At 33.2% G+C, this 19,456-nt stretch overlaps 2 protein-coding genes across 3 annotated transcripts in view; one reads left to right on the top strand and one right to left on the bottom strand.

The window, feature by feature from the left end:
• Positions 1 to 19,456, bottom strand: part of LOC143251258 (glutamate receptor ionotropic, kainate 2-like) — a 427,216-nt gene that overhangs the window by 167,840 nt on the left and 239,920 nt on the right. The gene's annotated exons all lie outside the window — the stretch shown is intronic.
• Positions 690 to 17,642, top strand: LOC143250402 (uncharacterized). Of its 2 annotated transcripts, none has more exons than XM_076500856.1 (3): positions 690 to 999; positions 3,704 to 3,859; positions 12,738 to 15,066. In XM_076500856.1, the coding sequence occupies exons 1-3, from the start codon at positions 915 to 917 to the stop codon at positions 12,920 to 12,922; spliced, it is 426 nt and encodes a 141-aa protein (XP_076356971.1). In that variant the 5' UTR covers positions 690 to 914; the 3' UTR covers positions 12,923 to 15,066. The 2 variants fall into 2 exon arrangements, with proteins under 2 accessions (XP_076356971.1, XP_076356972.1); XM_076500857.1 differs by lacking the exon at positions 12,738 to 15,066 and adding an exon at positions 16,691 to 17,642 and having other exon boundaries at positions 702 to 999.

Genomic DNA, 19,456 nt, shown 5'->3' with positions numbered 1-19,456 from the left:
ATACCCATATAAATCTGTATATATATATACCTATATAAAATGTATATATATATATACACACTTAAATAAATCTGTATATATATACCTATATAAAATGTATATATATATATACACACTTAAATAAATCTGTATATATATATATACCTATATAAAATGTATATATATACATATACACACTTAAATAAATCTGTATATATATATATATACCCATATAAATCTGTATATATATATATATTTAGAAACAGAGAAAGAAAGATGTAGTTTATCTACGCATCATGATGTCAGAACCCGTGAACAATGGTAGAAGTGTCTGTCTATAGCCGTCTTTTAGTTTAAAGTGTAAGGAGTGCAGGGTCTACCTTCTTGTGTGATTACGGTTATTCTTATTAGTACTGAGTATCTAGCCACTTGTGTGTCATAAATGTATAACGTTGTTAAGACTGAGAACTTCCAGTGAATGCCTCCCAGTCTATTAATCTCTTGTTCAACAAGTGATACAATTTTTTTAGTATTTTCAACCGTATTTAATTATCCACGTCACTTCCTTATATACCCTGTGACAAATATCAAGGGTACAATTATTTTTCGGTTGCAGAAGTCAAGAAAACGCAGTTTAAATATGACTCGTCGGTCACTCTTCTTTTGTCTCTCTCCTCGTCTCTCTGGAGTAGCCGGAACACCAGGAACTGCATGGCTTGTTGGGCGCATGAGCAGTGTCAGCGATGCCATAACAGGAATACGCTATATTGGATACGATAGGAGAAAGACGAAACCCACGGGTTTGCTCGACTCCATCATAGACGGTTTTTATAGGTGAAGCTTGCTTGCCCAGTATGTGTTTTGATTCGGTCACCACGACTGTGTGGGTAATGTGGCACAAGCTGTAACAACCACGAAACCTAACTTTCATCGCCATGAAAACCACAACGATCTCGTACAGTCTACTAATATCTTCACTCCTTGTCCAAGTCCTGTCTCTCCCCGAGAGGATTCTTCTAGGTAAGCGTTTTGACCCTTCTGTTTCTCAGATTTCTTCACGCAGCCAAATCCTGAAACTTGTAATGTCATTACAATAACGGGTTTATCATGTGGTAGTCAATATTTATATATAACTCCTACCATGCTTGTTAAGAATACAGTGGGACCACAAGTACTGCTGTTACAAGAGTAAAGCAAGTCACTAGGTCGTTTCTTTCTTATCTTGACCACAGGATAGAATCGAGGAAAGTACATTGGTTGTGAAGGTTCTCAAGAACAAATAATGTGTTTCATATTTATAACAACCACGTCGTGCTAGAAATGTTAGTTTACGATAACTTCAGTTTACAATAATAATATTTTCACTTCAGAAGATCGTCTTCCAGTAGAACATTTGTTTCTTGTTAAGCATGAAGATGCACAATAGGATATCTGAGCTCTTTAAACAACAGGTAAATAAAAACCGATATTTAACATTATTGGCCCTCATACTTACTTTTAAGCCACCAGGGGGCTTTGTTGAAGGCGAGAAACTGATAGCTGTGACCTGGGCTATCTTTTAACTGTTGGTTAAAGACTCGCAAATACATAACCAATTAACTGTTTAAATAACTCGGAGATTTAAAATTAGTTTTGACAGGTGGCGCATCTGTGATTTTAGAAGTGATTTTACAATAACTTTAGGTTTCACAGTTTTAAATTGAGTTTTGATAGGTAGCATCTTTTAAACAGATATAACTGAGTGAGCCATAGTTTCCCGTTTATCTAGTAAATCTCTCTCGATAATATAAAGTAAAACACAAATTTTTGTGTTATTATTTGCTTGGAATAATACAGAGTTTGGTTTAGAGGTGATTTTATAATAACTTTAGGTTTCACAGTTTTAAATTAAGTTTTATACTAATAATACTAGACTTCTATCTTATATAGATTTTATAGTGATAATAGATGACATGGTTTTCATGTAAATGTTATACTGACATGGTCTAGTCCATCACGTAGATTTTATACTGACATGGTTTAGTCCATCACGTAGATTTTATACTGTCATGGTTTGGTATTTGTACTGACATGGTTTGGTATATAAAATATATTTTGTACTCACATGGTTAAGTATTTAACGTAGATTTTGTACTGTCGTGGTTTGGTATTTAACGTAGATTTTGTACTGTTGTGGTTTGGTATTTAACGTAGATTTTGTACTGACATGTTTTGGTATTTAACGTAGATTTCACATGGTATTATTTATCACGTATTTTTTTGTACTCACATGGTGTGATAATCCAATTATATTTAATATTCAACCTTTCATGGCTTGGTTTCCTAGTAATGTTTGTGCAGTATTTCTACAGGTAGCTTTCAATTTGATTCAGTTCTGATCTTTGATGACCATATGTACAAGTAGAGGGGACACTAATGATCCACACCTCTCGATTTTTGGATATACTACTAACAAACTTTAATTTGTGATTCACAAGATGGCGCTATTTGGATTGTATTTCGCCTGTTGAGGATGACACCTTGAACTCACCAGGTTTGACTTTCACTACTGATCATCCGTTGTGGATATCGAGCGGCACCTTAGTTGGTAATGAAGCCACGCCTTAACTTCACTTAGAACTAATGGAAACACTGGTTGATTTGGTGTTCGTTGGGAATCTCCATTGAACAAATATAGTTTGATTTCAAGTTAGAACTGGCGGAGACGCTCAGGGGTCAAACGAAGGTTAAAACCTTAAAGATAAATTCATATTTCGAGGAATTTAAAACAAACAAAGAAGATGGACAATTTTCTTTGAATATAACTTTGTCAGTTTTGGTTAATGTTTATACATGACTAACACACATATGTTAGTTTAAAACCCACGATCTTCACTCACTGTTAGATACTTGGTCGGAGCTATTACTTTTAGAAATAGAAATTATAACATTAAGTAACGGTACACGTTAAAAATTACAGCTTTCAAAAAGGTGTTTACCTACTGAGAGAAGCGTATCGTGACCTGAGCATTCTAAGATAAAATACAACGATTTTTAATTGTCGATTATTGTACAGAATGTACTTTGTCAAAGGAATATTTTAGTCGCGTATATACAAACATTAGGTACAAAGCAAAAGAAAACAAACCATAAAAACATATGTGAAATTAGTCAGTACAAAGAGTCGAGAATTAAAATGTCTGTGATTTGTAAATCTTATATTTCAATGATAGGATGAAATAGACGTTCAGTTTTTCTGGGTTACTACTGCACGTGGGTATTTCTCTTGTTCATGTCACGCTGGTGTTATTACTGTAGTTTAGCTGATTTATATGAAAGTATTTGGATTCTACTCGACAACAGACAACATGTTATTGCAACTTATTTCAGTTTTTAACGTAAAAAGAATTTACTTTATTCGATTGACGTTTAAATGCTTATAGTTTGCTTAGGCAGGTTAAAATTTAGCAAAATATTCAGTTAAAATTCTACACATTTCGGTAATAAACAGCGCCATCTTCAGGATATCAGAAGAAACACAGTACACTGAGGTATGCCATGTTTTTTCAAGTATCCTGAGAATGGTGTAATTATTTCTACTGAAACATGTAGTTTTAATGGTATATTTAACCTTTAAATTTATACAATAAATTATTGTGCATATTTAAACCTTGAATTTCTTACTTATTTCATATTTTCCTTTCCTTCTTCAGGTATATGACGTATTTTATTTGTTTTTCACCAGGTGGCTTGTTTGATATAGGAGATGACGAGGAGGAGTTTGCTTTCCGATTGGCTGTAGATCGAACTAATGCTGACATAAACATCCTGGCCCGGTCCACTGTAGTCGCCCACATGGAAAGGCTTGACCGCTATGACAACTTTCGGGCTACTAAGAAAGGTAACCAGCTTTACCACTGTTTTACCACACCCACCACAGAGATTTTTTCTTTTGCAGGAGCATAGTTAAATAAGCACGTATTTATTTGTAAAGCACGGTCTACAGATACTCAATAATATTATCTGTGTGTCTATGATATATTGAACATTAAACTTCAGAAAGTATGTAGAGCTACAAATAGAACTGGAAAAAAAAAAAACACCACACTGTTTTACCACACTGGTCTAGTTTGATACAACCTGCTTTATAAACCTTGGTATTCATTTTTAAAAATTATAATAACATATTAAAAACTTTCTTTCATGTTGCAGAGTGTTACAGTACAAGTTTGATATAAATAATAAAACAAAAGATATTCTAAATATCTTGAAAGTGGGATAAAACAAAACAGCAAAGTTTAAGATATTTGAAACTCTCCACAGGTGTGATAAGACATAACAAAAATACTAAAGACATTTTAAACTCCCCACAAGTGTGGTAAGGCATCACAACAATACTAACAATATTTGAAACTTCCCACAAGTGTGATAAGACATCAAAATAATACTAAAGACATTTTAAACTCCCCACAAGTGTGGTAAGGCATCACAACAATACTAACAATATTTGAAACTTCCCACAAGTGTGATAAGACATCACAACAAAAGTAAAGATATTTTAAACTCCACTGAAGTGTGACAAGACATCACAACAAAACTAAAGATGTTTTAAACTCTCCACAAGTGTGATAAAACATCACAACAAAACTAAAGGTAGTTTAAACTTTCCACAGGTGTGATAAGAAGTCACAACAAAACTAACTATGTTTTAAACACCTTCACAGGTCTGGTAAGACATCACAATAAAACTATAGATATTTTAAACTCTCACAGATGCTATAAGACATCACAACAAAACTAAAGATATTTTAAACTTTCTACAAGTGTGACAAAACATCACAACAAAACTAAAGATATTTTAAACTCACCACACTTGTGATAAGTCATCACAACAAAAGTAAAGATGTTTTAAACTTCCCACCGGCGTGATAAAATATCACAACAAAACTAAAGATATTGAAACTCCCCTAAAGTGTGACAAGACATCATAACAAAACTATAAGTGTCTTAAGTTCCCCGCAATCTTTACTTTCAAATAATATAAAGTACATAAGGACTAAAATCTCTAAAACTTAAGTGAATAAACTGGAATTAAAGGATTTCTGTTAAACGTGAAAAGTTATTTGAATACATTCACTGAACCAGTTCGGGTTAAAAGGTTATAATGCTAATATTGGTTTTGTATAAAAAAAACATTACTGTAAAACATTCGTATTTATATGTTTACAATGGTATTTAAGAATGTCATCAAACTTATACTGGAAAAATTTTAAATGCTATCAGTAGCGACACAAAATAATGTAAAGTTCAAATAATAAAACTAGGCCTAGTTTCCATACACAACTCACACTTGGACTGTACTCAGAAAATATTTACAATATACACTTCCTGTGTAAACCGTCTGAGATTCCAGAGTTTGCCAACACTGAGTAATGTACAAATTGAGAACACTCCAGACGGATAAGTCGAGACTTGGCTGTGGACAAAAAATTACTATTTTTGTCACATTCAGCTAGAAGACTTGGATATGTGACGCCGGAAAAAGAACGTATTGTGAAATGTTAGAACAAGAAAAATAAACGTGTTTTATTTTTTCACCTTAATGCTAATAAACGTTCGATTTTTTCAATTGTAGTTAAAGGTGACAAGTAAATGTAATGCGCTGTTGATGTCTTTTAATTTCTGTAAGCCATTTAATAAAATACCATCCTACAACTGAACCAAGCTTTATACACGTAACGTAATCCGTACGTTCACATCCAGTGATCGAGCTCTGATCGTTTATCTTGAGATATCCACAGTTTAGCTCTGATCGTTTATCTTGAGATATCCACAGATTAGTTCTGATCGTTTATCTTTAGATATCCACAGATTAGTTCTGATCGTTTATCTTAAGATATCCACAGTTTAGTTCTGATCGTTTATCTTTAGATATCCACAGATTAGTTCTGATCGTTTATCTTTAGATATCCACAGATTAGTTCTGATCGTTTATCTTTAGATATCTACAGATTAGTTCTGATCGTTTATCTTTAGATATCCACAGTTTAGTTCTTATCGTTTATCTTTAGATATTTACAATTTAGTTCTGATCGTTTATCTTTAGATATTCACAGATTAGTTCTGATCGTTTATCCTTAGATATCCACAGATTAGTCCTGATCGTTTATCATTAGATATCCACAGATTAGTTCTGATCGTTTATCTTTAGATATCCACAGATTAGTTGTGATCGTTTATCCTTAGATATCCACAAATTAGTTCTGATCGTTTATCCTCAGATATCCACAGATTAGTTCTGATCGTTTATCCTTAGATATCCACAAATTAGTTCTAATCGTTTATCTTTAGATATTCACAGATTAGTTCTGATCGTTTATCGTTAGATATCCACAGATTAGTTTTGATCGTTTATCTTTAAATATCCACAGATCAGTTCTAATCGTTTATCTTTAGATATCCACAATTTAGTTCTGATCGTTTATGTTTAGATTTCCTCAGATTAGTTCTGATCGTTTATCTTTAGATATCCACAGATTAGTTCTGATCGTTTATCTTAAGATATCCACATTAGTTCTAATCGTTTATCTTTAGATATCCACAGATTAGTTCTGATCGTTTATCTTAAGATATCCACATTAGTTCTAATCGTTTATCTTTAGATATCCACAGATTAGTTCTGATCGTTTATCTTTAGATATTTACAATTTAGTTCTGATCGTTTATCTTTAGATATTCACAGATTAGTTCTGATCGTTTATCTTTAGATATCCACAGATTAGTTCTGATCGTTTATCTTTAGATATCCACAAGTTTAGTCCTGATCGTTTATCTTTAGATATCCACAGATTAGTTCTGACGTTTATCCTTAGATATCCACAGATTAGTTCTGATCGTTTATCTTTAGATATCCACAGATTAGTTCTGATCGTTTATCCTTAGATATCCACAGAGTAGTTCTGATCGTTTATCTTTAGATATCCAAAGATTAGTTCTGATCGTTTATCCTTAGATATCCACAGATTAGTTCTGATCGTTTATTTTTAGATATCCACAGATTAGTTTGATCGTTTATCTTTAGATATCCACAGTGTAGTTCTGATCGTTTATCTTTAGATATCCACAGATTAGTTCTGATCGTTTATCTTTAGATATCTACAAATTAGTTCTGATCGTTTAGCTTTAGATATCCACAAATTAGTTCTGATCGTTTATCGTAAGATATCCACAGATTAGTTCTGATCGTTTATCCTTAGGTATCCACAGATTAGTTCTGATCGTTTATCCTTAGATATCCACAAATTAGTTCTGATCCATTATCTTTTATATCCACAGACTAGTTGTGATCGTTTATCCTTAGATATCCACAGATTCGTTCTGATCGTTTACCTATAGATATCCACAAATTAGTTCTGATCTTTTATCTTTAGATATCCACAGATTAGTTCTGATCGTTTATCTCTAGATATCCACAGATTAGTTGTGATCGTTTATCTATAGATATCCACAGATTAGTTCTGATCGTTTATCGTTAGATATCCACAGATTAGTTCTGATCGTTTATCTTTAGATATCCACAGATTAGTTCTGATCGTTTATCCTTAGATATTCACAGATTAGTTGTGATCGTTTATCCTTAGATATCCACAAATTAGTTCTGATCGTTTATCCTTAGATATCCACAAATTAGTTCTGATCGTTTATCTTTAGATATCCACAGATCAGTTCTGATCGTTTATCGTTTGATATCCACAGATTAGTTCTAATCGTTTATCTTTAGATATCCACAGATTAGGTCTGATCGTTTATCTATAGATATCCACAGATTAGTTCTGATCGTTTATTGTTAGATATCCACAGATTAGTTCTGATCGTTTATCTTTAGATATCCACAGATTAGTTCTGATCGTTTATCTCTAGATATCCACAGATCAGTTCTGATCGTTTATCGTTTGATATCCACAGATTAGTTCTAATCGTTTATCTTTAGATATCCACAGATTAGGTCTGATCGTTTATCTATAGATATCCACAGATTAGTTCTGATCGTTTATTGTTAGATATCCACAGATTAGTTCTGATCGTTTATCTTTAGATATCCACAGATTAGTTCTGATCGTTTATCTTTAGATATCCACAGATTAGGTCTGATCGTTTATCTATAGATATCCACAGATTAGTTCTGATCGTTTATTGTTAGATATCCACAGATTAGTTCTGATCGTTTATCTTTAGATATCCACAGATTAGTTCTGATCGTTTATCTCTAGATATCCACAGATTAGTTGTGATCGTTTATCTATAGATATCCACAGATTTGTTGTGATCGTTTATCTATATATATCCACAGATTAGTTCTGATCGTTTATCTCTAGATATCCACAGATTAGTTCTGATCGTTTATCTTTAGATATCCACAGATTAGTTCTGATCGTTTATCTCTAGATATCCACAGTTTAGTAACACTTGTGAATGTGTTCATATGTAACGTTTAAACAATAAAACTTGTGACTGTATACGTGTTCTTCTGTACTCTGAAGACGAAGGAAGGCTTGGTGTTTTATTCTGATAATTTCTAAACAGTGATTTCAGATTACTGCTAATACAACCTGAAGATAGTGTATGTATATCCTGTTATTATACAATCTTTTTGTTTTCTCGGTTACACATGACACACAGAGTGTGTTTGGTTGTTGTGTTGACAGTTTACTGTACAATAAGCATGTGGTCAACAGCTGTTTACCGAAGTTTTCTGATTATAGATTTGTATAATCGACTAGCGTTAGGTTGTTGATGTTGGTTACACTAATAATATTATTATTATTATATTGAAGAATGTGAAAATGTTTTATCGCCTTCCTAATTATGTGTAACTTTCTCTAAAAGAAGAAAGTTAAGTTTTGATGTGTTAGATTGAACATTTCGTGTCCCAGTAGTTTCGCTATGTTACCAGTTCTGTAACTTGTATTGGAATAACCTTTACAGTGTCACGAAAGAGACACTTGGTTTAAAGGTTCATCAGTCTTTAGAGCCTTTCAAACAGTGTACTGATGTTAGTGGTAAAGCAAATAGGAGTTTAGGTTGTATCTACAGATTGATTGAATACAAGTCTTTTCAGCTGTATAAGTTTTACTTTAAATGCTCCATTAGCTGCAAATATCATGTATTCTTTAGGTACTTTTAGCTTATATGTATCATATTAACCAAAGGTTAAACAGAGAGTTTCCGGTTCTGTGTGTTTGTTTTCTAATAACAAAGCCACATTAGGCTATCTGCTGAGCCCACCGAAGGGAATCGAATCCCTGATTTTAGCGTTGCAAATCCGTAGACTTACCGCTACACTAGCGGGGGGCTTCCAGTTCTGACCTTTATGTTTATTTTCAGAACATCACACTTATTAAAAATGACGTAGGGAATGACGTAGATCTTAGGCCTGAATGTGATGAGATGATAGCTGGTACAGTTATAACATTTCTTTTAATATTTCAAAAGAAAAGGTTCCTTGGAAATTTATTTGTTTACTTTAACTTTGGAGATCTCACAGATTAGAGTTACGTGTATAAAGAAGGTAGAGTTGAGAAATATAAAGTAGGAACTTAGAGGTTTGGTATGGATTTCGCGCAAAGCAATACGAGGGCTATCTGCGCTAGCGTTCCTAGTTTAGCAGCTAATCATCACCACCCACCGCCAACTCTTGGGCTACTCTTTCACCAACAAATAATGGGATTGACACTAACGTTATAACGCCCCCAAGGCTGAAAGGGAGAGAATGTTTGGTGTGACTGAGATTCGAACCCGCTACGTTCAGATTATGAGTCGAGTGTCCAAACCACCGGACCATTCTGGGCTAAGCTGATTTATACCTGTTTTATCACATTTTTCTGATATGCTTTTTATGAGTTTTTTAAAAATATTTTCTAGTATTATATCACTAATACTAATAGGTATTATCTTGAATTTTATTCGGGTTTCAGTCTATCGTGTAGTATTAAGTTTGTATGTAAGTTTCCCATAAAAAAGAAACGTCCACGTTTCGAAAGTTTATAGGGTTTTTACCGCGTTGTATCAGTACTTTGTAAACCTATGTGTTTTTCTGACGTCAGGTATGTAGTCAAGTCTCACGTGCAATACATAGGGCGTAAGTTGTGTAACGTATAATATTTAGTTTCTATGCAGTTTGATGTTTAGTATTGAGGATAAGTTGTGAAATATATGGTTTAAGTTTGACAAGACTTCAACATTTCCGATTAAAAACAAAATTAAGGTATAGATACAAGTTATTAACACATTTAGGAATCAGGATGACATATCTTGGGCCATTTATTATGTACCCTTGATCGTAGCTTTATTAAAGTACGTGTCTTAACCTACAACAGATTATTGGTGCATGTTAAAGGAATTATTATGAACTGTATTTCAAACATAATATTTGTTGATACTTTGGTTGGTGCCTTTTAGATGATATATTTTTTATAAAATAGTGATTGGTGCCTTTCAGATGATATATTTTTATAAACTCTCGGTTGCTCTCTTTCAGATAATATTTTTTATAAAATATTGGTTGGTGTCTTTCAGATGATATTTTTTTTATAAAATATTGGTTGGTGTCTTTCAGATGATATTTTTCATAAAATATTGGTTGGTGTCTTTCAGATGATATTTTTATAAAATATTGGTTGGTGCCTTTCAGATGATATTTTTATAAACTATTGGTTGGTGCCTTTCAGATGGTATTTTTATAAACTATCGATTGGTACCTTTCAGATGATATTTTTATAAACTATAGGTTGGTGTCTTTGAGATGATATTTTTAATAAAATATTGGTTGGTGCCTATCAGATGATATTTTTTACAAACTATTGGTTGGTGCCTTTGAGATTATATTTTTTATAAACTATTGCTTGGTGCCTTTCAGATGATATTTTTATAAACTATTGGTTGGTGCCTTTCAGATGATATTTTTATGAACTATTGGTTGGTGCCTTTCAGATGATATTTGTATAAGCTATTGGTTGGTGCCTTCCAGATGATAATTTTTACAAATATTGGTTGCTGCCTTTCAAATGATACTTTTTATAAAATATTGGTTGGTGCCTATCAGATGATATTTTTTACAAACTATTGGTTGGTGCCTTTGAGATTATATTTTTATAAACTATTGGTTGGTGCCTTTCAGATGATATTTTTATAAACTATTGGTTGCTGCCTTTCAGATTATATTTTTATAAACTATTGGTTGGTGCCTTTCAGATGATATTTGTATAAAATATTGGTTGGTGCCTATCAAATGATATTTTTTCCAAAACTATTGCTTGGTGCCTTTCAGATGATATTTGTATAAGCTATTGGTTGGTGCCTTCCAGATGATAATTTTTAAAAATGTTGGTTGTTGCCTTTCAAATGATACTTTTCATAAAATATTGGCTGGTGCCTATCAGATGATATTTTTTACAAACTATTGGTTGGTGCCTTTGAGATTATATTTTTTATAAACTATTGGTTGGTGCCTTTCAGATGATATTTGTATAAAATATTGGTTGGTGCCTTTAAAATGATATTTTTATAAACTATTGGTTGTGCCTTTCAGATGATATTTTTTTTATAAACTATTGGTTGCTGCCTATCAGATGATATTTTTTATAAAATATTGTTTGGTGCTTATCAGATGATATTTTTATAAACTATTGATTGATGCCTTTCAGATGATATTTTTTTATAAACTATTGTTGGTGCCTTTCAGATGATATTTTTTTATAAAATATTGGTTGGTGCCTATCAGATGATATTTCATAAGCTATTGGTTGGTGCCTTTCAGATGATATTTTTTATAAACTATTGGTTGGTGTCTTTGAGATGATATTTTTTATAAAATGTTGGTTGGTGCCTCTCAGATGATATTTATTGCCTTTGGATTATTTTTTATGAATTTCATGTTTGTGACCCCACGTGACGTTGTTATTTTTTTTTTTGTTTTCTTATTGAAACTTATTAAATGTCAGATATTTATGTCCAAATGACCACTTTTAAAATGAGATAAGTTTACGGTGAGCGAGCAGCAGCTATTCACAATCTGACATCGGTAATGTTCAGGGTTCGATTCCCAGTAGTGTACCGAACTCAGACGCCGTTTTGTAACTGTACTTTATCAGTGCAACTGTGTAATCTCACAAACTCTTACACTTGATGGAACTAATATGAAAGTGTAGAGTTGGGATAGAATAACCGTAGTGGTACATAAGAAGTGTCTGTTTAATTTAACTTGTAATTAAGACGGTCCTGCAAGTATTACAATATTAGGACGTTTGGTCAGAAAAACGAGCATGTCCTGACTACACCCAGCACTATATCTTCAATTTAAGTTTAGTTGTTTCTTTTAAATTTTATGTTTCAAGATCGGAAGCTACTTTAACATCTATTTTGAGTCATACAACAACTGACCATTAATTTTATTCCAACAACTCTCGATTAACCGGCATGGCCAGGTGGTTAAGGCGTGCGACTCGTACTCAGAGGGTCGTGGGTTCGCATCTCCGTCGCACCAAACATGCTCGCCCTTTCAGCCCTGGGGCGTTATAATGTGACCGTTAATCCCACTATTCGTTAGCAAAAGAGTAGCTGAAGAGTTGGCGGTGGGTGGTGATGACTAGCTGCCTTTACTCTAATCTTACACTGCTAAATTAGGGACGGCTAGCGCAGATAGCCCTCGAGTAGCTTTGCGCGAAATTAAAACAAAAATAAACAACTAATCTCGAGTGTATTCAATGTCTTCACTAAAATAGAGAAAACGAAAAGGAAAAGGCCTACGTCGAGAGTCGATGTAAAACAGGTTTCTGTTTTGTTCTCTGAGAGATCGTTCAGCGTGCAAACAGATACGTGCATCTGGACTGACGACACTGATTGCTTCGCTACCTTTCTTCCGGTTTTCGACATCCAACGACAATGTTACAGTAGTGGTGTCTCTTAGAGTTCCACACTCCTTTCGTCGTATCTCAACTGAGAAACTGACGTAAAATATAAACACATACGATTCAAGAGAAAGGCTTACGAATATTTGTGTAAAGAAAAGCGAAACCAACACCTTTCCATATTATGTTTTACCTCTCATGTCGAAATATTTACCGTTCTCTGAGAAAGCTAAATTTTGATAAAAATAACATCGTTCACTCGATAAAGCAATATTATAAGGACAACATCACTAGAGGACGTCCAGTTTAACTGGGAGAATCATCACTAGAGGACGTCAAGTTTAACTGGGAGAATCATCACTAGGGGACGTCCAGTTTAACTGTGAGAATCACCAAATGAGAACATTTCCTGTATACAGAAAATGTTTTCAGCAACTCGTTATATGGTTAAAATTCGTCGGTTTAATATATTAAATTACCACATTAAAGAAATAAACTGGAACCTAACCTGTGGTCTAGGTTTAGAATTGTAAATTAACATAAGAAGTAAACTGGAACCTAACTCGTGGTGTAGGTTTAGAATTTTAAATTAACATAAGAAGTAAACTGGAACCTAACTCGTGGTCTAGGTTTATGTGTGTAAATTAACATAAGAAGTAAACTGGAACCTAACTCGTGGTCTAGGTTTAGGTGTTAAATTAACATAAGAAGTAAACTGGAACCTAACTCGTGGTCTAGGTTTAGGTGTTAAATTAACATAAGAAGTAAACTGGAACCTAACTCGTGGTCTAGGTTTAGAATTGTAAATTAACATAAGAAGTAAACTGGAACGTAACTCGTGGTCTAGGTTTAGAATTGTAAATTAACATAAGAAGTAAACTGGAACCTAACTCGTGGTCTAGGTTTAGGTGTGTAAATTAACATAAGAAGTAAACTGGAACCTAACTCGTGGTCTAGGTTTAGATGTATAAATTAACATAAGAAGTAAACTGGAACCTAACTCGTGGTCTAGGTTTAGGTGTGTAAATTAACATAAGAAGTAAACTGGAACCTAACTCGTGGTCTAGGCTTAGGTGTGTAAATTAACATAAGAAGTAAACTGGAACCTAACTCGTGGTCTAGGTTTAGTATTGTAAATTACCATAAGAAGTAAACTGGAACCTAACTCGTGGTCTAGGTTTAGGTGTGTAAATTAACATAAGAAGTAAACTGGAACCTAACTCGTGGTCTAGGTTTAGAATTGTAAATTAACATAAGAAGTAAACTGGAACCTAACTTGTGGTCTAGGTTTAGAATTGTAAATTAACATTAAACTGGAACCTAACTCGTTGTCTAGGTTTATAATTGTAAATTAACATAAGAAATAAACTGGAACCTAACTCGTGGTCTAGGTTTAGGTGTGTAAATTAACATAAGAAGTAAACTGGAACGTAACTCGTGGTCTAGGTTTAGAATTGTAAATTAACATAAGAAGTAAACTGGAACCTAACTCGTGAGCTAGGTTTAGAGTTGTAAATTAACATAAGAAGTAAACTGGAACCTAACTCGTGGTCTAGGTTTAGAATTGTAAATTAACATAAGAAGTAAACTGGAACCTAACTCGTGGTCTAGGTTTAGAATTGTAAATTAACATAAGAAGTAAACTGGAACCTAACTCGTGGAACATAAGCAGTCACTTGATGCTGTTCTTAACGTAAACATGTTTGTAGACATTTGCCTGTTTGTCTTGTTTCCTCTAGATCTGAAGAAATCTGCTATAGAAGACGATTTCCTGATTTTATTTTTGTCTTGATTAGTTGTTTTGATTATATCTTTGAAAAGTTGTTTTATTTATGTTTTTACAGTCGCATCATTGAGCTGGTGTCTAAGACTAATATGGAAGACACTACTAGTGTAATAGAACTGAAAACAGTTAATGTACCATTACAACATATTAACTGGTAGAAAATCGTGTTAAATGTCTCAAATGTTTAACACCATCAAAGTGCATTTTATTTTAATTAACTTATAGTGAATTTTTCACTTCTAAATAAAATACGTTTCCTTAGAAATAAGAATCCGCGAAATTAATATCACGCGTTTTCCGTAAAATTATTACGGGTTTTTATAAAACATGTTTTGTTATAGGAATGAATGAAAATACATCTTAAATATTATTCAAATTAACCAGACTTTTTTTAGCTATTTTTCTTGTCTTAAATTTGTAAGCTGTAATAAATAATATCTTATGTTCTTTGCTTATTTAATCAAAACAAGAAATATTAAAAACATGTTGCATTAATAATGTTTACATATTATAATTATTTATCATGTATTTCTATAATTCCTTTAAATTATTACCAGTATATTTTATTAACTAAAATTGACCTATATTTCGCATCCTTCTTAGGATTGAATTTTTTTATATGAAACGATTTTAAACACGTAAATAACCCGACATAAAGTTGATCCCAACAGATGTCGGGAAAAGTATAAGGTAACAGACCCATCCGTCGCAAATACTTGAATTATAAACATATATTCAGATTTGCAATAAGAATTTTCATGGCCTAAATATCAATTGTACTTTAATGGTATTGGAAAACATAGGAATATGTATCATGTTGGGACTCAGGATCACACACAAAGGCACTTACAACAAGTCGTACCCCAGCCATGATAGGTAAGGTTTGACCAATGAGAATTAAAGATCACATAAGTCAGTAGGAGTAAAAGCTTTTTACGTGAACCATTCAACAGCGCCTAATATAATTAAGAATGATTTCCGACTGGATAAATCATAGAGCTCACGTGCACCAACGTATTCATTCATCTGGTACTGCCGTATACTTCAAACATCTATTCCATACGAAAACAAAGCAGACAAGCCTCAAGAGGCCTGTACTTTTGAATTTATATCCAAGTGGAATATCTGAAGGTGCAATGGGAAACGGTCGCTCTCGTATATTAGATGAATTGTGAAAAGCATGCAGGTGGGTGTGGTGTGCTTTGAACCTGACAGTCTTACGACGGACCCTTTTATAGTAAAAACTTCGCTGTTATTGTCGAAACATCAACGTCATCGTATAGAGCACGAATAGAACGTCATCGTGTAGAGCACGAATAGCAACGACGTGGTTAGGCTTTTAACTCACTTTAATCAAACAAAATCATTTCTGTTACTCAACGTTTATAGAATTATGTTCCATACTCCAACACTTTAAGTGTGTTTGGGCTGATAACATCACGTGCACATGACCGAATGAGTGGTTCGTAGTGCTCGTACATTCATGACTTCAAAAGATGTATGCCTTGTTATCTTAACTTCCTTTCTCAGGAAACTCACGTCCCAATCTCTGTACATGATTAGGCTTGTGACCCACAGTGATACCAATGTTCTTTCTTTCCATCCATTAATCATTGTCCACTCTCTGAAATGTTCAACAAATCGAACGCAGTAGAGAGACATCAAATCTTCGGTTTCTTATTGAAACCAGTCTGTAGATAATAATAAACTGTTCTGTTTAAAATGATGAATTTTTATTTCTATATAGTAACACAATATACCTGAAAATAAATTACAGTTATTAATAGTATTAATACCAATGTCTTATGACTCTCTAACAGTTTTTAATGGTGCTAATACCAACGTCTTATTACATCGTAACAGTTACTGATGGTATTAACACTAATTTCTTATTACATTGTAACAGTGATGGTATTAATATCATGTCTTATGACATTGTAACAGTGATGGTATTAATACCATGTCTTATGACATTGTAACAGTTATTGATGGTATTAATACTAATGTCTTTTATGTGTATGTGCGTTTTCTTACATCAAAGCCACGTGGGGCTATCTTCTATGTTCATCGAATGGAATGGAACCTCTGGTTTTAACGTTGCAAATCTGAAGATTTATCGCTGTCTCAGCGAGGGACTAATGTACTCATTTTTGGTGCCTTGTAACAAACGTACACATCAGTTATTACTGTCTTTGTTTTATATGACACATATACGTTACTATGGAGAATCATACATGGACTTCTCAACGCCAAAATGCTATTCATTTATTTGCGAGCTATCAGCACTCATTACATTGTATGATTCTTTACATTATTAATATTTGTAACCTCGGCCATATAATAATGAACTTTGTAACATGAGTCCACTGGCCCTCTGTTGGTTCTAGTAATTAGATTTCCCTAATGTTTCTTACTTTATTAAATAATCTAACCTATATGAAAATTAGTGTGTGTCACGTAACGCTTAAATTCTCGATATAAGAGGAGCCGCAAAATGCATTTATCCAGATATACAATTTGGATTAGTGCCTGTGAGTCACTATTTTAGTGACCGGGGTGTCGTGAAACATTACATTTTAAACTTAACATGCTCTGAATTCGGCTACTTTCTGTTATACCATCAGCATTGTTAATAAAAATAAACCGATTTAATCAACGAGGACTCAGCAAATATTTTTCCAAATTTATTTTTAATTTATAGTTTCAGTACATCGAACCTGCACGGCCAGGTGGTTAAGGGGCTTGACTCGTAATCCGAGGGTCCCGGGTTCGAATTCCCGTCGCACCAAACATGCCATTTCAGCCGTTGGGGCGTTATAACGTGACGGCCAATCCTACTATTCGTTGGTAAAAGAGTAGCCCAAGAGTTGACGGTGGGTGGCGATGACTAGCTGCCTTCCCTCTAGTCTTACACTGCAAAATTAGGGACGGCTAGCGCAGATATCTCTTGTGTAGCTTTGCGCGAAATTCAAAAACAAACAAACAGTACATCGACTGTCAACAATATTAAGTTATGCTTTAGTTGCTTAGCAACGTGACATAAAACCGTTGTTGGAACGTAGCGTTATCAAAATACACTGACTTTTCCATGTATCATGTTTTTACTGTAACCTTTGTACCAATGATTAGTCTATGGATATGCTATGAATTCATTTCATGAATGATATTATTTTTGATTGGCTCATAACGTTAATTATTGACGTTGGACTGCTTAGACCAGTGGTTCTTAACGTTGTTGGAGGTACTGAACCCAAGTTCTGCTGTACCAAGAAACTGTACGTTTCTGTCTCTTGATTTCACAATTGTTTTTGTTTCAGCTAGCTGCGAAATGTGGAGCTAGTGAATATTATGGAGTTGGGTGGGTGTACTTGTCCCGTCATTTTGTACAAGCTACACGCTAGTAGTAAAATAAATACTAGATGAATATATCACACAAATTTTAACATATCCAAGACTGTTCAGCATTGGTAACTTACCAAGTATTAACAGATATATATTTACATAAAGTCTTTCTTTTAGCAGTGTATAATTTCGCTCCAACACCGTTTCTGAATTTAAAAGTGATATGCAGACACAGTTATTACTATTAGAAACATATATTATTATAAACATAACATAAACCTAAATCTGTTTATAACAAATCGTTTGGTTTAGTCTAAGAATTGTAACGATAAATCGTTCAGAATAGAAATTGCTAGAATTCACTTAGGTTGAGAGGTAATATGGAAATAGTTAAAAAAAACAAAACAATTATGGATACAGGGCCAAAGAAACAATAGAAATATATTTACTAATTTCACGTGTGAATACTTGTACCGACCTCTTGGAACTCAAAGTAACAAATTAAACTTAAACAGCGACATCTATCGTCAGTTCTAGTATAACAGGTACCTTCATAACATTATAAAATATGTAGCGACAGAAACGTTTCTTGAAAGATAAGGGTTATATACCTGTATTTGTACGTTTCTTGAAAGATAAGGGTTATATACCTGTATTTGTACGTTTCTTGAAATATAAGGGTTATATACCTGTATTTGTACGTTTCTTGAAATATAAGGGTTATATACCTGTATTTGTACGTTTCTTGAATGATAAGGGTTATATACCTGTATTTGTACGTTTGTTGTATGATAAAGGTTATATATCTGTATTTGTACGTTTCTTGAAAGATAAGGGTTATATACCTGTATTTGTACGTTTCTTGAAAGATAAGGGTTATATACCTGTATTTGTACGTTTCTTGAAAGATAAGGGTTATATACCTGTATTTGTACGTTTCTTGAAAGATAAGGGTTATATATCTGTATTTGTACGTTTCTTGAATGATAAGGGTTATATACCTGTATTTGTACGTTTCTTGAAAGATAAGGGTTATATACCTGTATTTGTACGTTTGTTGTATGATAAGGGTTATATACCTGTATTTGTACGTTTCTTGAAAGATAAGGGTTATATGTCTGTATTTGTACGTTTCTTGAAAGATAAGGGTTATATACCTGTATTTGTACGTTTCTTGAAAGATAAGGGTTATATACCTGTATTTGTACGTTTCTTGAAAGATAAGGGTTATATACCTGTATTTGTACGTTTCTTGAAAGATAAGGGTTATATATCTGTATTTGTACGTTTCTTGAAAGATAAGGGTTATATACCTGAATTTGTACGTTTCTTGAAAGATAAGGGTTATATACCTGTATTTGTACGTTTCTTGAAAGATAAGGGTTATATACCTGTATTTGTACGTTTCTTGAAAGATAAGGGTTATATATCTGTATTTGTACGTTTCTTGAAAGATAAGGGTTAT

This window comes from Tachypleus tridentatus, chromosome 5, assembly GCF_004210375.1.
Source record: "Tachypleus tridentatus isolate NWPU-2018 chromosome 5, ASM421037v1, whole genome shotgun sequence".
In the NCBI taxonomy this organism is placed as follows: domain Eukaryota; kingdom Metazoa; phylum Arthropoda; class Merostomata; order Xiphosura; family Limulidae; genus Tachypleus; species Tachypleus tridentatus.
Note: the sequence above shows the minus strand (reverse complement) of the source record. Positions and strands in the feature narration are given on the sequence as shown.